This window comes from Microtus oregoni, unplaced genomic scaffold, assembly GCF_018167655.1.
Source record: "Microtus oregoni isolate MIOR12 unplaced genomic scaffold, Mior012 000020F_ref0000438, whole genome shotgun sequence".
NCBI lineage: Eukaryota > Metazoa > Chordata > Mammalia > Rodentia > Cricetidae > Microtus > Microtus oregoni.
This window is the reverse complement of record NW_024543079.1, coordinates 2475010-2502760: the sequence shown is the minus strand read 5'-3', so window position 1 is coordinate 2502760 and position 27751 is coordinate 2475010. Positions and strand designations below refer to the sequence as shown.

Here is a 27751-nt window from a genome sequence, read left to right as displayed (position 1 = left end):
ACAGGAGCCACACTTCAGACTTGATAGTTGCTGCTTCAACAGGTGGGTTCACATATATGCTCACCCCACCCCCCCACAAAAAACCCAAACCCAAAAAAACCCTTGCAACACAACAAATTGCCTTTATTTCGGTATGCATCCATATTTCAACATTTAGTGGTCCTGAACAGAGTGAGGAACATGGCAACGAGCCAGGAGGCTAGGCCCACTGAAAACTCGTGACACGGAGCTCCTCCAGGTCCCTGCCGAGGGTCTGAGGAGCAGCAACACTGAAACCTGAGTCCACAGGGTCAGGGCCTCTGTTCCAGCTGTCAGGCTCCACATCAGACCGGATGGGTGGCCAGGGAGCCCTGTCCAAACCTCTTCAGTTTGTAAAAGCAAAGCGATTATGAGAAAAGGAACCGACACAGAACCCCGTGCGCTTAGGACTCTCCGCATGGCCTTTCTCTAGGCGGAATCACCAAGGACCCTGAACACTGGCAGGTTTGTTGCCTCGTGACTGCTCTGTTCACCTCAAGACCTGAGCTCAAAGTGCATCGGCTGATGGTGGCAGCAGGGCTGAGGACCCAGCACCCCTTCTCAGGCTGGTGGCAAGTGAATGTGTGGTCCAGAGCTAAGTGAGGGAGGCCAGGCTCTTCCAACCTCATCTGATGGCTTCTGGCCACAGCAAGTGTTGGGTGGTGATGGGCAACAAGGGAATTGAGGAGGGGAAAAGCAGCACCCCTTGATAAAGGTGGGGATACGGGAAGCCCTGAATTCCTCACCCACGGCCAATTTCAGAGGGAGGGGAGGGTTACAATCTAAGATTTGGCCAAGGGCGGGAGTGGAGGAATGGGGGAGACGATGGCTTGGACGGGGCATCACTTAAGACTTAAGGAAGCAGGGGTACAGCCAAAGCACCCCAAGCCCAGCAGTAGTCCCACGGCTGCTACCTGAAGCCTTCCCATCTAGTCTAAGGGCCACCACACAGCTGTGGCAGGAGGGCGGGGCGGGCAAAGGCAGACCCAGGCCGTGTGTCAGCAGCAGGTGATTGTGTGACGTGTCTGTTCACAGTTGCGTTAGCTGTGCCCACCGCTCCCAAAGGAAATTGATTTCAACACACCTTCTTGATCCCAGAAGTTCAACTAGGCAGCCAGCGGTTACACTTGACAGATGTTACACAGCACAACTCAGGTATTTCAAATGGACAGAAATTAGTATCAGAACAGTGTCTCAGGATGAAGTCTCAGTGGAGCTTCCTCTCCAGGACTTTGAGGTCTACAAGATGAATCTAGAAAATTCACTACTGTGGAAAATGAAGACTTAGGTTGGATTGGGGAGGGGAGGCCTGGGCCCTGGTGACTAATTGCTGTAACACTGTCCTTCTGGCGGCTGTGGCAGCTTCATGTTCTCTTTTGACATCATCAAGCGTCGAAGCTCCTGCAGGATGACTTTGATGCTGTGGGAATTCTGCCACTTTGCCAGCACTGCTGTGGCCCTTGGGTCCACCTGCAAAGAGGGGAAACACCTACATTACCCTGGACTCCAGAGCAAAGCTTTCCCCGAGGTTGCTATGACTCCATCAACACGAGGTTGCCCACATGACTCCATCAACACAGAGGCCATGCCAAGCCGCCCTCCCTGCCCTGTAGCCAGCCTGCCTCCCTTTTCTGGGTCCCACCCACCACGGAAGAACGAACAGAGCTCTGTGGAACAAGTCTTAACCTGGTCAAACTCAGGCCATCCTGATGGATTAGCACCTGGGCGTCCACACCCTGGCTTTCTCCACTATCCACCCAGGGTGGGGCTGATAAAGATGGGAGTGGCAGCAAGAGCAGCCGGGTCTCTCAGGTTACCAAGGGGTTGGTGGCTCCAATACAGCAACACACAGGACAGTTCATTTCTAGTTCTCTGGCCCATCTTCTCAAGACTTCAAGGACAGAGGCATGGTGCCCCCAAGCCTCTGGCAAGCAACATAGACTCAGGAGTTGTGGCTGGGGTGTGGTTCCATGGCAGATCCCTAGCCTGAGTAAGGCCCTGGGCTCTAATGCATCGAAGTCCAGGGCAAGGCCTGGATTTGAGATTCTGTTGTCAAAATGTACTTAAGGGGGATGGAGAGATGGCTCAGTGGTTAAGAGCATTGACTGCTCTTCCAGAGGTCCTGAGTTCAATTCCCAGCAATCATATGGTGGCTCACAACCACCGGTAATAAGATCTTCTGTCTGCAGGAACACATGCAGGCAGATCATTGTATACATAATAAATAAATAAATCTTTTTAAAAAATGCACTTAGAGGGGCTGGAGAGATGGCTCAGTGGTTAAGAGCATTGCCTGCTCTTCCAACTTCCAAAGGTCCTGAGTTCAATTCCCAGCAACCACATGGTGGCTCACAACCATCTGTAATGAGGTCTGGTGCCCTCTTCTGGCCTGCAGGCATACATGTAGAAAGAATATTGTATACATAATAAATAAATAAATATTTCAAAAAAAAATGCACTTAGAAAGTAAGGTCCCAGTTAGACACTTGGGAGGGGGCAGGAGGACTGACTGCCTGGGCTACATAGTTGAGTTCCAAAGCTAGACATGGCTACAGAACAGGATCCTCTCAAAAAACAAAAGAGAAAGAAAGACAGAAAGACAGAAAGACAGAAAGACAGAAAGAAAGAAAGAAGAGAGAGAAAAAGAAAGAAAAAGCAAACGGGCTGAAAAGGTGGCTCAGTGGTTAAGAGCACTGGCTGCTCTTCCAGAGGACTTGAGTTTAACTCCCAACACCCACATGGCAGCTCACAGTTGTCTGTAGCCTCAGTTTCCAGGGACCCGACAGTGTAACAAGGATAAATGGACAAAACACCAATGCCACAAAGTAAGAAAGTAAGTAAATAAATAAATAAAATTAAAGCCGTCGCGTGGCAGTGGTCAAGGGCCATGTAAAGATGTAGGAAAGGCTAAGCCTCAGTTTCTGCATCCGGTCAACACTCTTATCAGCGACAGTACAGGACTCCAGTGGTGAGCTCAGAGGAGTGACAAGACACAATGGAAGTAGCCCTGCCCCAGTGCTGAAGACACACTGTGATAACCTACAGAGGATAAGCCCGCAGAGCACCGTGGGCAGGAGGGACTTACCACGCCATTTGAACTACTCACGCCGCTCATATTGACTTTTGTTACAAATCTTACAGATGGGGGTGCTTCTGGGTATTTAGGCCCACATTCTATTTTAAGGCTGTATATTCGGTTTTCATAAATTGTCTGGAAAAAAAAAGGGTACAGAGATATCAGTTACAAAGAGCTAAGAGACGCACAACTTGTGACAACTTCTGAGACATTGCTGTCCTTGGACCACAGCTTGACCTTGAAGAAACAAGCAAAGAACAGATTTACTACGCTAGCGTCGCCCAGGTGAGAGGGTCAACAAGTCCAGCCCGAGGCCACATCTCCTACAGCATGTGCCACCTGGCCACAGAACCTTCTATGTCGTAGTAACGCTTGACATGAGAAGCCACCAGCATCTAGTGTGAGAACGCCATGCAGCTGATGCACTGGATCACCAGCGGCCGCATCAACTCTGAAATGGCAGCTATGGCTGGGCATCGTGGTGCAGACCTGTAGCCCCAAGAGCAAGACTATCTCTAACTACAGTGACTTTGAGGCCAACCCGGGCTATGTATCAAATAAACAAAAATGTCAACTGTTGAGAGCTGTGGAGATGGCTTGGTGGGTAGAGGGGCTTGCTATGCAAGTCTGCCAAGGCGAAAGGAGGAAAAGAGTACGAACAATGTCTGCTGGTCTCTAAAAAGGCAATCATGCCTTCATGAGAACACAGGCAGGCCCAACCCCTACACTAGCACCACTGACTCTGCGCCCTCAGATAACACTGCCACGACCGCCCCGATGGTAGCCTGGCCCTGAATCAGGGGCCACCCTTCTTTCATGAGCCCTTCGCACATGGCAGTGTCCCCTCCTTAGGAGTCTTGCATGCACAACAGTTGCTCCTATGCAAACAGTGGCATCTACTGGGCTCAGGGTCTTTTAAAAAACCACTGGACATGTCTAAGAAGCCAGTTCTTCAGGTCACTCATCACAGCTCACTCACCTACCTATGCAAACCATTCTCACGCCAAGTGACTAAGCCAGTGCTCAAACATGATCTTGCCACTCTCAACCTCTCCCCTCTCTCCCTCCTTCCTTCCCTCTCTAGGGAGTGCTGCCACCCAGCTATCCAGCATGGTCAACCAAAACCTAGCTGCAGGGCTGGGGGTCTGGGTGGAAGAGCGCCCTCACAGCTTGTGGGTTCACATCGCTGAGGTCTCCCTAAGCCTGCATGTTAGCCTCTCAGCTCCCAGCACAGACTCCATGAAGAGCCGTAACCCCCAGAGACATCCAGGAGAAGCCAAGGCAAAATTGCCAAAGTGCAAAATTCCAGGTAAGAGCTGTAGAGTAAGGCCTTGCCTCAAAAACAAACAAACAAGCAAACAAACAAACGAGGGAGCTCTTGCTCTTGCATAAGACCGTGGTTCAGCTCCAGCACCCATATGGCAGTCCAAAACTGACTGTAACTCCAGTTCCAGGGGATCTGATGCCCTCAGTGGACACCAGACATGCATATAGTATACAGACACACATGCAGGCTAATACATTACATAAAAGACTAGCCCTCTTAAAAACCCAGCAGCTGGGGTATCGTTTGCTTAGTGTACACAGTGTTGTGCTCCGTCCCCACCACAGCAGAAAACCCCAACCAACACAACTACAGCTTCATTAAGGCAGTGATGTACATCTGCATGTACACCTACAGCTCTGTGCAAAGGGGGTCTCATCTAACACAGGACAAATAAATGAATACATACACACACACACACACAAAAAAAAACCCAACCAAACTAGTAAAAATAAACAAGCAACCACCTGGGCCAGGAAGTCCAGGCCTGTGACTGAGGTACAGGGGGCTGAGGCCAAATGATTTACGTTCCAGCCCTGCCAGGGATACAGAGTTTTCAAGGGCAGCCTGGGCACTGTGGTGAGGAACTGTCTCAAAAACAGCACCTGCCTGGCATGCAGGGGCCCTAACATCAGTCCCCAACACTAAAATGAATAAGCAAAGAGCTGAGTCCCCTAGGGGTTCTACTGAGATGCTCTGCCAAGGGCCAGTGAGCTGATCCAGCAGGTAAAGACGTTTGACACCTGAGCTCACTTCCCTGGGATCCACAAGGTAAGAGAATGTCAGAGTGGCCTCTGACCCCATGCACACTGTAATGCACATACATGTAATGCATATGTAGGTAAATATGTGTAAAGAATTTATTATGAATATATATAAATTTGTTTGTGTATGTGTGTGCAACGCCCACGGAAGCCAGAAAGGCCTGAGGTGGAACTTGCTGCCATACCTGGCAGCCAGAGTTCAGTGTATATACGCACACGCACACACACACCAATTAGTGAATGAATGGCATTCAGTTAACAAGACCACCACAGCATGGAAGCCGGGATGGAATCGTGATCCTCTGGAGTAGCAAGCTCTCTAGCTACGGAGCCATTCTTTCCAGCCCCATAAACAACTAGATGCTAAAAATAAATAAAGTTGCTTGCACACACTTTGGATCTCAGCACTTAGGAGGTTGAGGCAGGCACATCTCTGCCAGTTTAAACTGACATAGTGAGTTCCAGGCTAGCAGCGACTGAGACCTGAGACCCTATCTTAGATGCTATGAGATAGGGTCTCTCTGTGTAACCCTGGCTGTCTTGGAACTCACACTCTGTAGACCAGGTTGGCCTCAAACTCAGAGACCCACCTGCCTCTGCCTATCTTAAAAAAAATCTGATTATGTCAGAGATCATGTGGGGGTTACGGTACATACCCATAACTTGGGAGGTAGAACAAGGAAGTTCAGGAGTTCAAGATCAGCCTATACTACATAAGATCCCAACTCAAAACACCAAGTTGGTTCTTAGTTCCAGAGCACACGCCTTATGAGCCAATCATAGAGCAGAACACCCACACCAGGAACCTAGAAATAGCTGCTTGTATGACTCTGTTTTTAACATCAGAGAACCAAGTTTAATCAAAACTATTGGGATGTCAGGTGTGGCGGTTCACGACAATGACTCAGCTTTTGGGAAGTTGAGGCAGAAGGATTGCTCTAAATTCCAGGCCAATCTGGGCTATAGACTCTAAAATGTCTCCTAAAGCAAAACAATGAAGGCATAGGTGTTTTTTTTTTTTTTTTTGGTTTTTCGAGACAGGGTTTCTCTGTGGCTTTGGAGCCTGTCCTGGAACTAGCTCTGTAGACCAGGCTGGTCTCGAACTCACAGAGATCCGCCTACCTCTGCCTCCCGAGTGCTGGGATTAAAGGCGTGCGCCACCATCGCCCGGCTGAAGGCATAGGTTTTTAAAAGGAGAACAGGGGCTGGAGAGATGGCTCAGTGGTTAAGAGCACTGGCTGCTCTTCAAGAGGTTCCCAAGTTCAATTTCCAGCAACCACATGTGGCTCGCAACCATCTATAATGGGATCTGATGCCTTCTTCTGGCCTGCAGCTGTACATGTAGAGTACCCACACATTAAAAAAAAAAAAAAAACCCGGCTGGTGGTGGCGCAAGCCTTATATCCCAGCACTCAGGAGACAGAGGCAGGCGGCGGATCTCTGTGAGTTCCAGGCCAGCCTGGTCTACCGAGAGAGAGTTCCACGACAGGCTCCAAGCTACACAGAGAAACCCTGTCTCAAAAAACAAAACAAAACAAAAAACTCTGCAAACAAACAAATAAATAAAATTCAAAAAATAAATGAATAAAAAAGGAGAACAGACTGACTGGGTAGACGGGAAGCACACCTTTAGCCCCAGCACTAGGGCTGTGGAAGCAGGCAGATCCCTGAGTTCAAGGCCATTTATACAAGAGAAACCCGGTCTTGAAAACGAACAAAGCAAAACATCCCAGCTGGGCAGGGATGGCGCATGCCCAGTGCACTCCCAACACTTAGGCGGTAGAGGCACATGAAACTCTGGAGTTCGAGGCAGTTGGAGCTCAGTCTACAGAGAGAGTTCCAGAACAACCAGGCTACACAGAGATGCCCTGTCTCGAATAAAACATTAAAAGAAGAAAGGACCAGGAAAGAGAGTGTTAGTAACAGTGGGACAGGCAGCTCCTCAGACGCTGAACAGCTGTCACTAATCTGGCAATGCCAGTCCTAGGTATGTAACCCAAAAAAATGAAAACACAAAAAATTCCATCACGTGCCATAGGTATCAGTCCCAATGCTACCACAATGAGCGGGTAAACTAAGCAGGCACACCCAGGATGAAGTTCCTCTGGGCGGTGCAAAGGTACAAAGTACTGCAGGTGCAGCTCAGGATGGGAGGGGGAAGAAGTCACCGCCAGCATGTTAAGTGACGGATACTGTGGTGGTCTTGTTAGCTGAATGCCATTTGTTCACTAATTTGTGTGTGCACACGTGTGTACACATTGAACTCTGGCTGCCAGGCATGGTAGCAAGTTCCTTGCTCACTGAGCTACTCTGTACATTGTAACACCATCACTGACTGGGGCCCCAGACCACATGGAGGGTGCTTACTGAGCACCAGCTCTCAACCCTCTCCTCCTTTTGTCAGGGCACCAAGAAAAACTTGAAGATTATACATATTAGGAGCACACTCTAAACCAAGCACGGTGACATACATGTAATCTCAGTACATCAGAAGCAGAGGAAGAGAGTATTGATTTGAAGCCTGCACTACACTGTCCACCTGTATCTCAGAAATCAAGGACTGCAGGCCACAGACGGCTTAGCTATTAAGAGCTTATTCTGTTCTTGCAGAGGACCCACTCGGTTCCCAGCCCCTCTGTTGGCAGATCATAACTTCCTGTTAAATCCAGCTCCAGGGAATCCAATACCTCTGGCTTCCTTGGGCATCTGCAGACACATTCCTTATACCAAACACACAGTTAAACTAAGAAAAGCCCCATGGCAGAGCACCTGCCTGCCTTGTGCAAAGCTCTAGACCCCAGCATTTGGGAGGCTGGGGCAAGAAGATGCCAAGTTCAAGGCCAATGTAGTCTGCAAAGCAAAATCTTGCTCTATTTTTGAGATGGGATCTGGCTATGTAGCCCAGGCTGGCCTCTAACCAATAGTGATTGTCCTGCCCCGACCTTCCACGAGCTGGGATTACAGGTCCGAGCCACCATCGCCTGGCTCAAGACCCTGTCTTAATAAAAGGCATGTTTGGGGTGTGGTTCAGTGGCACGATGCATGATTTGCCAAGCAAGCATTTGTGAGGTCTAATGTGGCCTTGTCATACCAGGGCTGCAGGGCAGGCGTACACAGTAGCACAGGGAGAGCACTCGGTGCTATAGCAGCTCTCTAGGCTCTATGCCCCTCTCAGAAAAGGGTAATCCACCAGTTTCTGCTCGTTAGAGACAGGGCCTTGGCGTGTAGCCCAAGCTGCCTTGAACTTGTAGCATTTGTGCCTCCCCTTCTAGTTTACAGGTGTGCGCTGTACCACACCCAGCCCGCATTTAAACAGAGCAGAGTATTTTCAATACCATTTATGGACTGTTCTAGATTTCTGTCTGCCTGTTCCTTTCGTTTTGCTCACATTTATGTGGGTCCTGGAGCTGGAGTTATGGATATTTGTGAGCCATCACATGAGTGCCGGGATGGAACCTGAGTCCTCTGCAAAAGTAACGAGCGCTCCTGACCTCTGAGCCATCTTCAGTCCACCTGTCTCTTGAGATAGCATCAAGGATACAGACTGGCTTGATATTCCCCACGTGATAAAGATTACCACGACTGGACCCTCCTGCCTCCACTGCCACATGCGGATTCAGGCAACTGTAGGCACGGCAAGTTCAACAGGAATCAGCACCCAGTGTAGCGGTGGCCAGCCTGCTGAGCCTGGGAAACTGTCTGCTGGTTCACAGCCGTTGCAACTGCTTGACCCCCAGTTGTGCAGATACTCTGGAGAGAAGGACTCTCTAGAGGCTGCAGAGCCATCTATATGAGCACCCCTGGTGCCCTAGGGAGTCAGTATGCTGTTGTCACAGGGAGAAGGGAAATGGGCACAATCAGACTCTCTGTACCCGGCAACAGAATCATGAATGTGACTTAGGAAGCCACAGTAAGGTGCAAGGCTGGCCATTCCCCAACAGTATCAATGATCCTCTAAAAGGAACTTCAAGTCTCTGAATGCAAACGAGCCTGAGGCAGGTGTCAGCTCCTGCTGCCTACATCTGGACTCCTCCTATCTCCAAAGTGCACAGGCAGCACCTTGCTCAAGCTAAAAAGGAAGGAAGCTGTCACCCTTAGGCACAAACACACTAGACAGGTCTAGCCACATTCAGGCCACACCTCCCAGTGCTCATCTGCAGGAGTGTCCCATTCTAGGGTCTTTCCTTCTGCCAGATTCTCTCCTGCACCAGGAAGTAGACGTACATCTACCCCCCACCCCCCCACCCCCGCCAGGGCTGACCAATGAAAACTCAACTTCTCCAGTGGAGTGTGTCAGTGTAGCCTAGTAGGCAGAGAGCACAGGCTTGGCAACCAGACCCAGGGCAGGTGACTTCACTCCTGGGTCAGCTTCCCCACCTGTGACCTGGAATGTGACTTTGTAAGAGGACCTGACAACAACCTTACAGCACTAAATACACTTCTGGAGGGCTAACTATGCACTCAGACACAACTGGCCAGGACCTCACAAACCAGAGCTCTCACAGGTCCTGGCTTTTAAAAATACCTTTGGACCCAGCAGCGCTGACAGGCAGAAACAGAACCTATGCTCAGCTGATGAGCAGGGCACAGCTGGGCAGTGGTGGCTGCTGCCTCAGGAGTGTGCTGGCTGCCCAGGTGCTCAGAGCTTGTTCAGCCTGAGACGTGCCAGTTCAAAAGTCTACACTGTCATATAAACTCATACTACAGACTGTACAGGATCGACTCACCCAAGGTTAGACCTCACCAGAGGGGCTCAAATGTATAAACTGAAACTGGCCAGAGAGAGAACAGCCACATTTCAGAAAACACTGCTGGTGAGCATTTGCCCACAAGGCTACCATTGCTTTAAAAGGAGGCACAGTGCACTTAAGACAAAGACAGTTGTAGTCATGGCTTGGTGCTTACTCTTGGAGGCCCAATTATCATCCCTGTCCATCTTGTAAGTGTCATGTCTTCGTCGTCCTCTAGACCCCAGCTAACTGTGCCGTCGCCTACTCCTTTCTGGCCTTCTTCCAGCTCTTCCAACAGTCGGAAATTTCGAGGGACTTTTACTCCTAAAACAAATGGAAAGAAATTCAAGATGCTAGCAAGTCCAGGGGAAGTTGAAAGCCTAGAGCAGGCTGCTCATCACCTGTCTCAACAGGAGGGCAGCATGCAGGCAACTCCCAGGTCTCACTGGCAGCGCTCACTGAACCCTGGGAAGCCGGAGGGGTGCTCAGTCACCCCAGCCCTTCCACACACCCCATCCCAACTCCCAATCTAGATGCTGCTTCCTTCGGGTCCAAGAGCTGGCTGAGAGGAAAGGCCACACCAAATGCAAACTGTGGCCTGGAACATAGTGCGTTCTTTCACCTGGTCCCAGCACGGCACATTTTGGAGGCTGCAGAGACTTGGAGATGCTCCTAGCTGGGATGACTCACATGGCCTTAGAGGAACAAGCATTGTACCCCAAGAAATGCTGTCCTGACAAGTGGCTGTCAGCAGAGGTGCCAAGGGCAGGCTCTCAAGGCTTTCCCAGTTGGGAAGCCAGGGCTCCTCTCCTCATTTGTAAAAAATGCCACAAGAAGCCGGGCGATGGTGGCGCACGCCTTTAATCCCAGCACTCGGGAGGCAGAGGTAGGCGGATCTCTGGGAGTTCGAGACCAGCCTGGTCTAGAGAGCTAGTTCCAGGACAGGCTCCAAAGCCACAGAGAAACCCTGTCTCGAAAAACCAAAAAAAAAAAAAAAAAAAAAAAAAAAAAAAAAATGCCACAAGAACAGCTGGTTCTGACTAACTTTTTAGTCCCAAAGCCCAGCAAGCTGTCTATAAAGGCAACACAGAAACACTGCCAGGTCATATTAGCCCCTGAACTGAGCCTGAGCCCTGAACCATGTCAAGGTCAAGCAAGATGTCTTGTACAGAGCTCAAACTGGGGGCACAAATGCCAGCGGTGGCAGTTGACAGCTCACTCCTGGACTCCCCCGGACTTTCCCTGAGGGGGGGGGGACCCATAAGATCTACACAAGCCACAGGCTCTCTTTGAACACTGAGCCCCTCACCTACCCGACTCCAGCACTCACTCTGTAGCACAGCAAGGAAAGGCCGAGGAGACCAGAAGAGAGAGCTCCTGGTGCGCCCTGAGCTTCCTCACGTGCAAACACAGGCCAGCACCAGTTCACTTGCCCCACTGTGGCAGCCATGTCCCACGCTCTGGGAGACAGGCAGAGAGCGGTGCCTGTTTTCATGGAGCCCACCACCCCGGGGAGGCATGGGACAGACATAATAAGTTCTGATATTTCTAAGTGCCAAGGAGCGGAGTGCAGATGCCAACCCAGCAGAGGAAACGGCTCTGACAGTGCAGCACCTGGGGAACAGGAGAGGCCACTGGAGCTCTCAGAGTGACCTGAGGTTTTCTCCCAATTCAGACAGACCCCAAGTGCTATTGGGGGTGGGGGTGGGGGTGCCAAAAAGGACCAGTGGTCATGTAGCAAGGAGTGCATGGTTCAAGCAGACAGGATTTCTGTCAAGTGGCCTGTGGTGTTTAAGAGAGGTCAACTCTAGCATCCAAAGGTTTGGTGTGAGTATCTGGAACAAACTTGCTCATGGACCATGAGACGATTTTGGCAGTGATGGAGTGCTTCATCCTCCAGAGCCACAATTATTGTGACTTACTGGGCTAGGAGCAGTACAGGGCCTACCAGTTGAAAGGACCTGGATTCCATTCTCACTAAAATCAGAGTGACTTTATTTTTTTTTTGCAGAGTTTCTCTGTGTAGCCTTGGTTGGCCTCGAACTCACAGAGATCCACCTGCCTCTGCCTCCTGAGTGCTGGGATTAAAGGAGTGCGCCACCACCTCCTGGCGAGAGTGACTTCTTACTGCTGGGATGCAGTAGCTCAGAGGCAGAGCATGGCCCAGCATGCAGCTCCCGCTTCTATCTCCAGCACTACAGAATTTATTTAAGGCAAATAACATTATCTTACCTCTCATTTACAGGAACAGTAAAGGTCCTTTTTTAAAAAATCATGCTTGAACCTGGGAATGCTGGTGCATGTCTTTAATCCCAGCACTCGGGAGACAGAGGCCAGTCTGGACTACAGAGTGAGTTCCAGGGCAGCCAGGGTTGTACAGAGACACCCTGTCTCAAAGAACTGTGCACATGCATGTATCTCAGTGTCATTCCACAGGAGCTGGCCACCTCGCTTTTATTTTTTATTTTGAAGGGTCTCTCAGTGGCCTGACATTCACGACAGACTACAAAGGCTGGCCACTGAACCCCAGGGATCCTGCCCCCACCTCCAAACACTGAGATCATAGACCATGCCTGTCTGCCTGGCTTTCTATTTGAGTGTTGAGGCTCAAAACCAAGTCAGCAGTCTTACAAGGCAGTATTACCTGAGCCATCCTCAGGACAAGTGTGCAAGCAAAAGAGCCATCTGACTGAGAACACTACACAACAGCACACGTGGTCCTGGGGCCAGGTGACGACAAACGGCAGAGCAAAAATGTAAAAGCATACTTGACTCACGGGCTTGGGAACCACCCGCATTTGCCACACTCAGGAGAGCCAACTGCATGGTCTGGCTGGTGACATTCTACAGCACACATGAAGCTAAAAGAGATTTGGATATCAGAGGCAAAACAAAAACAACACAATTATTCTGTTTAGAGGGGAGGATTGGGAGACAGCTCAATGGCAAGAGCACTTGCACTGCAAGCACGAGGACCTGAGTTCAAATCCCAACATCCATGTAGACATTGGGGCATGGGTGAACAAGCCTATGTGCCTGTGACCCCATCACTTGGATGGTGTCAGGTGAGCTTCTGACTGTGAAACTGTGTCCTGTACTGTGTGGACAGGTGTGCGTGCCTGCATTCTCATGTGCTTGCACGCCTCAGAGTTAAATCTAACTACTACTGCTATTAGAAACAGGGTCTTCATATGTAGCCTAGGCTGGCCTCAAACTCAAAAGAGATCCTTCTGCCTCTGTTTCCCAAGTGCTAGGATTAAAGGCATGTACCACATTTCTCTCTCTCTCTCTCTCTCTCTCTCTCTCTCTCTCTCTCTCTCCAGGGTTTCTCAGTATCTATGGAGCCAGCCCTGGAACTCACTCTGTACACCAGGCTGGCCTTGAACTCACAGAGAACCACCTGCCTCCCCGTGCTAGAATTAAAGACATGTGCCACCATCGCCCGGTCTTAATTTCTTTTTTAATAATCACATATAGCCGGGTGGTGGTGGTGCACACCTTTAATTCCAGCACTGGGGAGGCAGAAGCAGGCAGATCTCTGAGTTTGCGAGGCCAGCCTGACATACAGATCACGTTCCAGGACAGTCAAGGATATACAGAGATACCCTGTCTTGAAAAACCAAACCAAACCAAAAAACAAAGACAAAACCAAGCCAAATTAAAAACAAAAAACAAACAAAAAAATAAAACAAAACCACATAGATAAAGTGTATTTGTGCATGCTGAGTGTGGTACCCTGATGTGGGAGTGTCATATATCAATCTGCTGATTTCATTGGTTAAGCAATAAAGAAACTGCTTGGCCCTGATAGTTTAAAACATAGGTGGGAGGAGTAAATAGAACAGAATGCTGGGAGGAAGAGGAAGTGAGCTCAGAGACGCCATGCTCCCCTCTCCAGGGCAGACACATAGCTCTGCTCTCTGAGGCACACGCGATCAAGCTCCGACCCAGGATGAACAGTACCCACAGAAGCCAGAAGAGAGATCCCCTGGAGCTGGAGTTATAGCTGGTCGTGAGCCTCCAAAATTAAATTTAAATCAGCCCTAAACTTAAATGTTTAATAATAATACAAACGTGGCTGTACAAATGACTGCATATCACTCCTGGCTGTCACTATAGTCCACAAGAGCAGAAACGAAGGACCAAAGAGCACCAGTTACACTGCTAGACCGCCATGATCACCCTATCTGAAGGGCTTTACTAGTGGACAGTCTATGGGCCAGGCCCAACTCAGCAACAGTTCCTGCCTAGTGGGCATGAGGCCCTGGGTTTCAACCCTACCAAGGTAAAGGTAAGACAGTCATGGATCCATGGACTAACTCTTGTTCCTCCTGAACTAAAAAGGAGGCAGCTTGGGACCCTAAACCAAATTACAGACTCCTTAAGAGGACATTAGGATACAGAAAGGTCATAGGGACACAGGAATCAACCTGCAAGCAAAAGGGAGGGGTCTCAGAAGACATCAGAGGGCTTGACTCTGGACTTCTTAGAGAGAGAGAGAGAGAGAGAGAGAGAGAGAGAGAGAGAGAGAGTGTGTGTGTGTGTGTATGTGTGTTTGGGTATCTGGTTACAGCAGTTCAGATGGTAGGCGATAACTCAAGAAAGCCGGAAAGGATACAGACTGGGATAATGTTAGCAGAGGCATCTGTGGACACAATGGCTGCAGTGATTCCCTCCTTCCTTCGGCGCCTTGGCCCAGATCTACATTACCTTCTTGTCTCAGCCTCCTTAGCTGAAAATATGGTGTGTGTGAGCTCACGTGCAAGCGTGTGCATCCACGGCACTCCTAGCAAGGTCCCACCACCCAGCCTTTGCACTTCTTAGTCCCTATAGACGACGTCCTTCTGACAGCCCTAAGACAGACTCCTTCACCTTCTCCGGGGACTCAGATCTAGAACACTTGATCTTAGTAATCTGTTTTCTTCTGTCGGGCTGGGGACCAGTGAGCTGGCTCAGCATGTAAAGGTGGCTGCCACCAAGCCTGACCATCTGACCTACCCCTGGAAGCCACATGGTGGAAGGAGGGAACCGACTCCCACAAGTTGTCCTCTGACCTCTGCACTCATGCCATGGCACACATGCCCATACACATATACTCCAAGTACTCCACCAGACCTTGACACACCCCCCCCCCCCCCCACCGGGTCCAAAGTATCTGTTGAGACAGTCTCCTGTAACTCAGGCTGATCTCAAACTCACCGATGATTTTGATCCTCCAGCCTCAGCAGTTGGAGCAGCTGGGATGACAGGTCTGCACCATTGTCTCTGGCTAGTATGTTACTTTCCAATTCATTCCCCTCCCCCACTTCTTTTGTGCAGCAGGGTCTCCCTACATAGTCCTGGCTGTCCAGGAACTATGTAGACCAAGCTGGACTTGGAACTCACAAAGATCTGTCTGCCTCTGTTGGGATTAACAGTGTGTGTCATCATGCCTTGCTACAACTTATTTGTTTTTTAAACAAGTTTTAATTCTCATTAAAATTTTGATTAAAAGTTTTGGGAGAATAGTGACAGCTGGCTGAAATCAGGAGTGAGGGTCACAGGACAGCCATTTAGCCTGAGGATGCACTGAACTCCTGTGCCAACCCCTCATGGGCTGCAGGGGAAAGCTGTCTAGGCTCTTCACCTCTGAACAGCCGAGAAGTAGTTAATGCCTGTATCCGAGTACTCTGGAGGCTGGTGTAGTAGGACCAGAAGACCAAGTCATCCTTAGCATATAAGGGAGTTGAAGCTACCCTAGACTACTCAAGACCCTGTCTATAAACAACAGGACCCTTTTACGTAAATTATCAACATGTTGGATGGATGTAGTGGCACACACCTTTAGTCAAGCACTCTGGAGGCAGAGGCAGGAGGATCACTGTGAGTGTAAGGTCAGTCTGGTCTATATAGCAAGTTCCAGTCAGCCATGGCTAATTAATAAGACTTGGTCTCAAAAACAATCAACAACACAATGGGTATCCACTCTCATTCAGTGTGGCAGCCCTGTGTCTAGCACCATGCCAGACAACATGGGAAGCAGGAAAGAACATAGAATCTCAGTACAAAAACCAACATTCAACTGCAGCCAATGGGAGGAAACAGTGAGAAACAGGATCTACCACTGAGCAGCCTTCCTAACCATGGATGCTGGCAGGCTCTGAAGTGACAGGTATGGAAGCTCCAATGACTGGGCCACCCCTTAAGGATATGTGGGGAGCTGCACGTGGCTCTGAGCAGAAGCAGAGAAAAGGGAAACCAAGTCTCTGGCCAGTGTCAGGATGAGCCAGCAGGCATGGCCCAGCTTTGGACTGCTTCTACCATGGCTCAGGATGGTGTCTGCCAGAAGAGGAAGTGACAATCACCTGCCACTGACTCCCTGCAGGCCTGGCAGGTATTAAGGAGGAATCTAAACTGAGTCAGCAGGTTGTGTACATCATGGTGGGGAGGTGGTGGGAGGCATGTGCTGTGCACAGCGCTGTGCAAGGCGTCACTCCCAGGTTACCAAAGGGGCAATACTTCCACGCCCTCATTCTGGACTTGACAGGCTTCAGATACGCACTTGATAAAACCGAAGCTGGTGTGACAATACAGGGCTGCAACCCATGTGCTCGGGAGGCTGAGGCTGAAGGCTTGGCAAGTTCAAGGGTTGGCTGGGCAACTTAGCCCATCTCAAAATATTTAGAAAGTGCAAAGTGGAGTGAGGGCACAAAGAGTTCAGAACACAGTGTCATACAGCCTGTGTGAAACTCCGGGTTCCACTCAGCACCAAAAAGGAGAAGACAGGCTTGGTGGCACTTGCATGGGCTACAAAGGGAGACTTGCCCCCTGCCACACACCCAAGACTGAAAAGTAAAGCGTGCAGAGCATGTATGACAGCTGCACGTGCCAGGAAAACACTTCTCTACTGAGCTCCACTGCAGCCACCAGGCACAGATCAGAGTGCACCCATGCTGTCACCAATGAGAACCAAGAGGTCAGTGTGTGAGTGCGCATGTGTGTGCAGTCTGTTCATTCCACAACAGTTTTGCTGTGAGCTGAGCACTTTCCCTCAGTCCAGGATGGCAGGGGGCACAATACTCTACAGAAGGAGTGAGCCCTGAGAGTTCTGTGGAGATGATGCCTGGTACACGGCCACCTTGCTATGGTACCCCGTCCCTCAGTACAATGTAGCATCTTCCAAATACCAAAACAAGCCCCTCCTGACCATACCCTCTCCCGCTCAGCAGTTACAATCCTAAAAGGTCATTCATGCAGGAGCTCTATTTGTACCTTCCACCGGGTCATCCACATCAGGACAGGCTGTACCTAAGTCCCTGACCATCAGATGAGATAGTCAGTTCCATGCCCCTGCCCCTTCAACTCCTGCCTCCAAACTCAATCTGGCCCGTGAATCCATTCCTTGAGCTCTTGATAGGCCCCACTGCTCAAGTGCTTCCAGAGGAGCCATGGCCCCCAATAAACTGATGCCAACGGCCTTCCTAGACACCTGCCAACAGGCCTCAGGCACTAGACACTTCCCACCCCAGTCTCTGTCATCCCCAGGCTCCTTCCATCTCAGGCTGGTCTTCTTGTCATGCTCATCACCTCATTCATGACTGCGGGGGTCCTGCCTGTTCTCCATGGACAGGACACTGTCATTTCCTTATATGAAGCCACCACCGACTGCCCCGTACAGCTGGGCTCTGCCCCACTGCCGCTACAGCAGCAGCTCCTCAGGCTTTTGCAGAAGGCTTGTCTTCTTCCAGCCTTTGTGCTCACTGTGGTTGCTCCCAGGCCAGAGGACTGCTAGTTACTAGTTCATCCTCAACGTGCATTCCCTCGTCTCTTGTTCAGCAAACGTAAGCCAATCGGACACTCTGAACACATCCGTCTCGCCTCCCATCTGAGCACACTTGCTCATGAGAGCTCAGGTCAGTCTGTTTGCTGTCTTCTCCAACAGGTATGTGACGTATGCTGACAAGCCCTCAGACTCACAAAATTCTAACAGATTCTGGAAAACACATACAGGAAATATTTATAGAACCATTAAAGAGGAGCCTAATTCTTAATTTGAGGGGAGAAGACAGGGTTTTACACAGCCCAGGCTGCCCTGACCCACCTGCCTCCGCTCCCAAGTCCTACTAGCATTACATGTGCATCCATCGTGCTTGCCTTAAGAATCTTATCAAAGGGTTAAGTATGGATTTTAAGTTAAGCAAAATTCCATACCACATGCATACAGAACATGCATTGTAGCTGTCAATCTTCTGACTGCAGAGGCCAACAGGAGCTTGTAGCCATGCACCTTGCCCTACCAGCTCTGTCCCACACACCAGTACTGATGTGGGATCCCCCGCTGTATGCTGTGAATATTATTGATTAATAAAGGAACTGCTTTGGGCCTATAGTAGAGCTATAGGGGAACAGAGCTAGGTGGGGAAAACTAAACGGAATGCTGGGAGAAAGAGGGCAGAGTCAGAGAGAAGCCAGGTAGCCATGTGTAGAACCTTGCCTGTAAGCCACAACCACGTGGCAATACACAGATTAATGGAAATGGGTTAAATTAAGATATAAAAGCTAGCCAATAATAAGTTAGAGCAAATGGGCCAAGCAGTGATTTATGAACCAGTTTCTGTGTGATTATTTTGGGACTGAGTGGCTCCTTACAACACAGCACTTTCTCTTTCTGTTTCCCCCACTTTGCTCTTTATCTGTCTCACACCATCTTTGCGCCTGGTGACTCATTCAACCTGCCCCTCCCCTGGCAAGCGATGATGCTCAATAAATGCATCCGGGATGGACATACGAGACCATAACACTAGATGACGACATCATACAACTGAGGTATCTGAGTGTCTTCAATTTACTGTGTGTGTGTGGTCAGAGAACAACTTTGTCAACAGAATTCTCTCCTTCCTTTTACATGGTTTCGGAGATCAAACTCAAGTCTCCAGGTTTAGCCAGCAAATGCTTTTATCCACAGAGCCATCTCGCTGGCTCCATCTCAGGGTTTTGTCCTCAGTTACATTTTACTTATTTTGTGTGTACCATGATGCACTTGAGGCGGTCAGAGGACAACTTTCAGGAGCCAGCTCTCTCTTCTTCCACCATGTAGATTCCAAGGAGTAAATTCAGGTCACCAGACTTTGTGGCAGGAACCTCTATCCACGGAGTCATCTCAGAGGGTTTTATCATAAAATCTGGTAGCTTTTTAAATGACTACATTTTATTTTGTATGCATATTGTGTTTGGATGTGCTGGTGCCACAGCTGGCCATGTGGTAGCACCCAGGAGTCAGTTCTACCATGTGGTCCTGGGAACGAATTCAGGTGGTCAGTCTTGGCCGCAAGAGCCCTTCCTCTGCAATTCATTCCCAGTCCCCAGCCTAGCTTATAGTCCTGGTTGGCCTGAAACTTGCTATGTAGACTAGGCTGGCTTTGAACTTAAGAGATTTACCTACTCCTGCCTCCCTGGCACTGGGATTAAAGGCATATGTCACAACTTGCCCAGCTTTTTAAAATTTATATTTAGTTTTTTTGAGAGAGGGTCTCTATATAGCTCTGGTTGTCTCAAACTTCCTCTGTAGAACAGGCTGGCCTCAAACTCAAGAGATCCACCTGCCTCTGCAGCAGCAGTGCTAGAATTAAAGGTGTGCGACACTATAGATGGTTCCAAAAGCCTTCTCCATTAAAAAAAAAAAATTAGCAATCCGAGTGAAACTTATTTTGGGGGGGATGGAGCGGAAGTGCTGGAGATTGACCAGTCAAGTATTCTACGGTGGAACTATATTATCATATCACCTCTTTTGAGGCAGCATCCCACTGGTTTGCAGGCTGATCTTGAACTGCCTCTACAGTTGAAGTGAGCTTTCAACTTCTGATCTTCCTGCCTTTGCGTTTCCGGCAGCCGGACTGGTTTACCAGTCTGTGTCACTAGGTCTTGCTTTGGTTCCTCACCAAACCTCACAAGAAAAGAGCTCTTTTCTGTGCTGGGCCTGAGCCTCTCCAAAGCACGGTACCTAGAAAGGGTTCCTCGGGGCAAAACCATGAGTGTGTCACTGGTGTCCCACACCTTAGAAAGGCACAGGAAGCGAATGCAGCTAATGCTGCAGCAGTCTACAAAGTGCTGAGAACCATATGGCCTGAGGGCACCTCAGTCCTGGGACCCCAGGGCACAATCAAGCACTGACTGAGTCAAAATGAGATGTGCAGCTACATCAAGAAGTGAAACCAAGGGTCAAGGCCCGGCTGCCAAGTCTGACTCCTCGAGTTCTAGCCTGGATCCCACATAGCAGAAGAGTTAGTCCATGCGGATTCTGACCTCCAACCCTGCAATGAGGTACATGTAACCACACAAAGCAAATCAAAGTAGCTAAAAACAAAAGGCAGTGATAACCTAGGTGCTCGAAATATAGCTCAGAAGGTGAAGAAGCTGTCACCAAGCCTGACTCGAGGTTCAATCCCTGAAACTGATATGGTGGAAGAAGAGAACCAATTACCACTAAGTTGTTCTCTGACCTCCAAAAGTATACCACAACATATACTATCTCCTAAGAAAAAAAAAATATGACATGCAGGTTGAAAAAGCACTGAATGTTTTGCACGGTATCCTAGGGTAACACCGAACACAGTAATTCAAAGCACAGAAATATATTAAATTGAGCTGGAGAGACGGCTCAGAGGTTAAGAGCATTGGCTGCTCTTCCAGAGGTCCTGAGTTCAATTCCCAGTAATCAGTTGGTGGCTCACAACCATCTGTAATGAGATCTGGTGCCCTCTTCTGGCATCCAAGCATACATGCAGACAGAAGACTGTACATAATAAATAGATTTAAATAAAGATTTATTTAAAAAAATAAATAAAAGGAAAATAAAAAGAAACATTTTTTTTTTTTTTTGGTTTTTCGAGACAGGGTTTCGCTGTGGCTTTGGAAAAAGAAACATTTTTATATCTTGGGAAAAGGATTCTGGGGTGTGCCTACACATCTACAATCTCAGCCCTCAGGAAGCTGAGGCAGGGAGACTGAGACCAGCCAGGGCTACACAGCACGATCCTGTCTCTAAAACAAACTGAAGGTTAAAAAGGCAGAGGGGAGCAGGCCCAGCTGGTGAAGAGCTTAGCATGCAAGTCTGAGGACGCAAGTTCCGAGTCTGCACCAACAAAAGCCAGGCGTAGCGTGTGCGCCTGTAACATCAGCATCTAGGAGGTGAAAGCACAGATCAGTCTGATATCATGAAATACAGCCTCAAAAACAAATGCACAAAAAATCCAGGTGAGCCAGGCAGATCTCTGAGTTGGAGGCCAGCCTGGACTATGCAGTGAGTTGAAGTCAGCCCGGTTTATACAGACAAGGACGCACATGGATTTAACCCCAGCACCCAAGAGGCAGAGGCAGTATCTGAGTCTGAGGTCGGCTACAACTGTACAGTGAAACTGTCTAAAAAATAAAAATATCTTTTGGGAACCTCATGCAGTGGCTCATATATGTAACTGCAGCACTAAAGAGGCTGAAGCAGGAGGATTATCACAAGTTCCAGGCCAGCCTGAACTAAAGAGTAAGACTTTGTCTAATAAATAAATAGTTACAATACAAATGTCTTTGGAGAACTGGTGATCATATAGCCATGGTTCTTAGTTCTGGCAGACTGTGTGTCCTACCCAAGCCCCTCCCTTTTTTTTTGTTTTTCAATTTAACTTTTTTAGCTTTTCTTTCTTCTTTTTAAAAAATATTTATTTATTTATTATGTATACAGTGTTAGTTTCCATGTCTGCCTACAGGCCAGAAGAGGGCATCAGATCTCATTACAGATGGTTATGAGTCACCATGTAGTTGCTGGGAATTGAACTCAGGACCTCTGGAAGAACAGTCAGTGTTCTTAACCTCTGAGCCATCTCTCCAGCCCTCTTTCTTTCTTTCTTCTTTTTTTTTTTTTTTTTGAGACAGGATTTCTCTGTGTAACAGCTCTGGCTGTTCTGGAACTAAGTTTGTATACCAGTCTGGCTCCAAATTCAGAGATCTGTCTGCCTATGCTTCCCAAGTGCTGGAGTTAAACGAGTGTGCCATCACTGCCTGGCTCAGGCCCCAGTTTATGAGGGTGGACTTCTGGGTCCTGAGAGACCAGTTGTTGGCTATGGTTTAGGTGCTTGTTCAGGGACCAGGACTAGAATGCTGCTCTAGCCTCAGAAGTGACAAGGCCTGGAAGGTGCCCTGTAAGGCAGTATTACTGAAGCTGGACAGCGGCCAAATGATGGCTTTTGTTCTGATAGCCAGTCTTCCTGAGAGCTGGCCTGGGATGTCCTCCGGGAATCCAGGAGGAGAGCTTCATAGCGTGGTCCAGCAATGTCTAGGACAGGCCTCTAGACTGTCCGAAGATAGAGAGTCTTCTATGGAAGATTCCATGGCAGCCTGTTATTTTTTTTTTAAGACTTATTTATGTTTTGCCTGCATGTAAGTGAACCATGTGTGTGCCTGGTGCCCTAAGAAGTGAGAGGGCATTGCATCTGCTGGAACTGAATTCACTAATGGTTGTGGGTGCTGGGAGTCCAACGCGGGTGGTTTCCAAGAGCAGTCAGAGGTTCTTCACCACTGAGCCCATCTCTTCAGTCCCCATGTCTACCAATCTTTACAGCTTAGTGTGACAGGACAGAAGATTGCTGGTAGCTCAGTGACCAAGTAAAGATCAGATTTTCTCTGATGGGGTAGAAGGAGCCAGAAGTCCAGTTCAAAAGGAGCACTGAATTCTGTCCCTTTCTTCAGGGACAGTCCCACACCGGGGTTCCACACCTCCTCACTCACCACCCTGTCAGTTTCCCTTGCAAGCGTCTGGTCAGAGAACTCATTACGACAGCCCATGGTGTTTACTGAATACCTGCTATGTCACCCAGGCCTCAGTTCCCTCACCATCCCAAGAGGTTTCTGCCTCAACAGGTTTGGCAAAATGAAAAGATGTGCTCAAGCCAGTACCCGGCACCCAGTAAGCCCTCTAAGCGCAAGTTCAAGTCTTAGAGTGAGGCATGCAGTGCTTCACCTGTAATCCCAGGCTCAGGAAGGAACGCCTGAGTTTGAGAGCAGTCTAGGCTACACAGTGAGATCATGAGGCAAAACAACAGTAACAAAAATACTACACTCAAACCCCAACAAAATCAAGAAGCCTGAAGGCTTGCGCACACATGAGGACAAGGACCTACTTCTCTATGTGGGCACACAGCTGCCCCTAGCTCAGCAGGCGCAGATTACTCAGAGAAGGTGCACACCTATAAGTCCCACCACTGGGGAGGCAGAGGCAGGGTGGATCTATGAGTTTGAGGGTAGCCTGGTCTACAGAGTGAGTTCCAGGACAGCCAGGAGGCTACATAGTGAGACCCTCTGGGGAGGAGGGATCTCTAGGTGTTGTGGCCTTTTCATGATTACGCTGAGGACTCCTAGCTTGTATTTATTCCACTGTCATCAAACTTCTGCAGTTTCAACTTGGGACACAGAGTAAGAGAGGGAGAAGGTAGAGGCAGAGGAAGGTAAATATGATTTTGTCGTTCTGTTGATGTGAGGAACCAAACCGAAGGCTGTGCTAGGCAGGTATGCTACATGAGCTAAATTCTCAGCCCCGTAAGTTAACACGAAGAACAAAAGCTCCATGAAAACTCACTTGGCAATTCTCTTCTGAAGCTCTATCCTGGCCTTTTTTATTTATATGTATATGTCTGTGTATATGACACATATGTACAAAGTGCCCACAGGCCAAAAGAGAGGCAGTGGATCCCCTGAAGCTGGAGTCAGGCAGTTGTGAGCTGCCCTAAGTGGGTGCTGATAGCAGAGCTCTGGTCCTCTGGAAGAACAGCAAGTGCTCCAATCACGGAGCAACCCCGCCAGCCCTCAAGTGGTAAGTCTTGATGCAATAGTAGCGGGTAGCACACATCTGTGACCCCAGCACTCAGGAGATGGAGGCAGGAGGATCAGGGGTGTGTCAAAGTCATCCTCAACTCCACAGGGGTTGAAGACCAACCTGGGCTACATGAGATCCTGTCTTAAAATAAAAGGATAAAATAACATCAAAAAAGAAAAGAAATCCCCCTTGGACTGGCTCATCAAGCAGATCCCACTTTGGGGCAGGCTTCTGCTTCTCAGGCTGAACATATTAGGAAGCAGCTATCCTGAGGGCAGGCCATGGAGGAAAAAAGGTGTTGGCTGGGAGGGACCTGAAATGGCTCACAGTGAGACACAAGGGAACTGGGGCTCCTTTCCCAACTTCAGCTGCCTGGGGACACCCGTGAATGGAAGGAAAGACTACAATCTCTACTGCCCAGATGGTGGCATTTCTAGAAGCTGGATGTGAGCATGAGGCCACGCCCCTGCATGCATATTTACAGTGGCACCCTGCCAAGGCTTGTCACTCTGGCATTTGGTATCTGGTTATCTGTCAGGGCAGGGCAGGGCAGCACAGTATGTGGGCTGCTGGATGAGAGGAAGAGCCTGGCAGCCAAGGGCCACTGTGCGATATCCTGCAGTCCTGGAACCACAGGAGAGAAGTTACCTACCACTGCAGACATCTTGATGGTTTGTTGCAGTGTGCTTGTCTCTGCCTCTCTCTGAGACCGAGGCCAAGATCACGGCAGCAAACCATGTGGGAAGGTGCCAGTAGCAGTGACCACAAAACCCGAGCTCAACCCCTACAGGAACTCCAAGGCTACACAGTGGTTTCCTGGCAACCAGAGCACAGACTAATGAAAACGCTCAGTCTAAAGGTGGACAGGCCTGAGCGTACCTGAAGGATGTAGAGGGGAGCACAGGCTAAGCTCCAGTTTAACCAACTAAGGTCCTGCTTCCACTCTAACACTCCATACTCAGCCTCCTGTTGCCTTGGGGTACAGGTCAGACCCCATCATTCCTTCTCTTCGAGGCAAGCATTCACTCAACATACACTGAGCGCCTGCTTCATACCAGACACTTGTTCCATTACATGGCTTCCCCCTGCACTTAGTAAAACCCAAAGTCATGTCATCTCTCTCCAGCTCATCACTAAGGCATTTAAATCTTCTCCCCTGACATTTACTTACAGGGGGAAGGAGCACCTATGGAGATCAGAGTACAACTTGTGGAAGCTGGTTCTTTCCTCAAACAATGTGGGTCCTGGGGATCAAGCTCGTGGCCCAAGGCTCAGCAAGGACCTTTACTGCCGAACCATCTTATTGGTTCCATGCCTTTTAATTTGATCTTTCACCTCTACAAGTTGTCCTCACTACGGCCACTGCACCAGTCCTTCCCCACCACTGGTCTATTCAAATGTTGCCCCAGAAGCCTGCCCGATTATCACAGCACACAATTTTCTTCACAGCACTTCCTGCTTTTTGGAGTCACTTTATTTACACCCTGAATGGCCTTCTGTCTGGTTTGAATGAAACTCGAGGATAGCAGGCTGGAGAGATGGCTCAGTGGTTAAGAGGTCCTGGATTCAAGTCCCAACACCCACACGGCAGCTCACAGCTGTTTATAACTCCCGTTCCAGGGGATCTGATGCCCTCACACAGACGTACCAGTAGGCAAAACACCAACATACATAAAATGATAAATATTTATTAAAAAAATAAAAGAAACTCAAGAATAGCACTGCCTCTATCTCGTTTGCTGCCCACAACAGGACACAACAGGGCCCAGCAGCTATCTGTGGAAGAGAGGAGAGCTGCACCTCAAAGCCTACCCTATGGTGTCTAAGCAGCTAGGCACTCTGTTTCATTGCCATGCTAGGGATGGAATTCAGGGCCGCCACCATGCTAGATGAACACGCTACCATGAGCCACATTCCAGCCCAGGCGCTCGGATTCCAGTCAACCGCAGCTGCTGCTGTCTGTGTCTTCCCTCCCCTGTGCTTATGAAGCACTGGCAGGGTCTCAGAAGTCAGAAGTAGCTGTCAAATCAGATTGTGAGATGGTCTCAAGTAGCTACAAGCCGAGTGCCAGTGCCACCCCAATACTGGCTGCCAGGCACTGCACTCCCAGGCCTGGCAGGGACACTGCTCCTGCCTCAACCCAGTCCAGCCTGCCTCAGCCTTGGTCTTCCTGGAGTGTCCACTGCCATGTGATGAATGAACTGATTTAGCACTGGGCACAGCTTTCTCCAGGAGACCCCAGGCAGAGGCTGTCTGCTTTGCATTCCTTTACCTGCCCCCCCCCCCCCCCCCCCCCACACACACAAGGAGGGCTCCTTGGAATACAATTGCAAGGACCCTGGAAAGATGGCTCCCTTACAAACTTCCCTCTAACCAACCCACCCCTAATTCTGTTGCTGCTGGGGTTGCCCACAGCTCCAAGAAGCCAACCAGTGTCTAGGATGGTGGCCCATCCTTACCCCTTGCCCACTTCCACCGCCAGACTCCTGAAGGTGAAGCTCCTCATCAAAAATGGGGCACCCAGTCTCTCCTGAATCCCTCACTTGGAAAAGCCAGGCTCTCCTGTCTGCCCAGACCCCAGGGGATCTCCTTTGCAAATGCCTACCCCACCCCCAGACCGACAGAGCTCAGGCTCCAATATCCAAGTGTAAGTTCTCAGCACTGAGGCAGACCCTGCAGGCTTCTCTTAGCCCACCAGAGATTGGCAGAGCTTCTCCCCTAAAAAACCACCCTTCCCCCCGCCCTGCTAGTCCTTCCGTGTCATCCAAAGGTTCCCATTTCAGTGTTCCTCTCCCACCCATCCAGATTGTGGGGAGGTTCTGAGTTGAACCCATATGTTTTTTTTTTCTCCAATTATCTAAGTGAGCGCTTCCACCAAACAGGCATTTCCTCCATCCGCCCAGTGCAGGAAGAGGTTTTTCTTCTTTAAAAGAAACATCTGCCGGACTGCACCCATCCCATGCTCCCCACTGCAGGAGGCTTCCCACCGATGACACGCCCCAACAGACCCCCCCTCTCCCGTCAGAGCTCCTGAGGCACCTGCTCGTGCCCACCCCATACTGCACACGGCTCCCAGCGCGCCCTCTGAAACCTATCTGGGCAGACCCTGGTCTCCACCACCCAGGCCTACTCCCGCTGCGGACGCCCTGCCTCTGCCTGTGCAGATGTCCCGGTTTCCCCAGGAAGCGACCACCATGAGCTCTCCATCTCGAAGCCCCGACCCCAAATAGGCGCGGGGCCCTGAGGTGGCCTCGCCTGCGGCCCGCGAGGCTCCGTCTCCTCCTGTGCTCCCTAGGGTTGCGCCCGCGTCCCCCACCAAGCATCTGCGGATCCCCGTAGCTCGGGCCGGCTCAGCCGGGCCTCGTCCGGGCGTTCCCGGGCTCGCTCGGCCCCTCGGCCGGCCTCCCCCACCCCCACCCCCCCGGAGGCGCCCAAGGAACCTCCGGTTTGGCCGCACCGCCCACGGCCCCACTGCCCCCGCCCGGGCTTCCGGCCGCCGCCTGCTCGTCCCAGGCCGGGCCGCGCCGCCAAGAGCAGCCGTAGGGAGAGCGCGGAGCCCCGGCCGGTTCATCATGGCCTCCGCAAGCCCCGGGCCCGGCCCAGCCAGCCCGCACCCCTTCCGCTAGCACGCCCGGCGCCTCCGCTCACCCGAGCCTGTGGTGGCTGCCATCTTGCGTCGCTGTCGCTCGAAGGCCGGCCCCTTCTTCACCCCCCCTTGAGCTCTGCCGAGCGCTGGTGCGCAGGCGCAAGCGCAGGCGCAGACGATGCCGCTGACGCCCGCTCGGGTTCACACCAGCCGGGCGGGAAGGGTTTTGCCCCGGTCTTCAGTGAGCGAGCACGAGGGCGGGACAACCTGCGAGTACCTCCCAGCCGGGCACCGGGGAGGTGTGCTGGTGTTCGGCGCCGGGGCACGGGGTGACCACGCTGAGCTGGGAGAGCAAAGAGGGGGAAGGGCTGCGGAGCCCGGCGCCTTTCTTCGATGGCTTCCCCTCTCTCTGC

At 50.3% G+C, this 27751-nt stretch overlaps 1 protein-coding gene across 2 annotated transcripts; it reads right to left on the bottom strand.

The window, feature by feature from the left end:
- Positions 1–102: 102 nt before the first annotated feature.
- Positions 103–27506, bottom strand: Ube2v1 (ubiquitin conjugating enzyme E2 V1). Of its 2 annotated transcripts, none has more exons than XM_041670293.1 (4): positions 27401–27506; positions 10088–10236; positions 3104–3229; positions 103–1488 (listed from the first exon to the last, which is right to left on the bottom strand). In XM_041670293.1, the coding sequence occupies exons 1-4, from the start codon at positions 27420–27422 to the stop codon at positions 1342–1344; spliced, it is 444 nt and encodes a 147-aa protein (XP_041526227.1). In that variant the 5' UTR covers positions 27423–27506; the 3' UTR covers positions 103–1341. The 2 variants fall into 2 exon arrangements, with proteins under 2 accessions (XP_041526227.1, XP_041526228.1); XM_041670294.1 differs by lacking the exon at positions 27401–27506 and adding an exon at positions 17479–17612.
- Between the last annotated feature and the right edge of the window lie 245 nt (positions 27507–27751).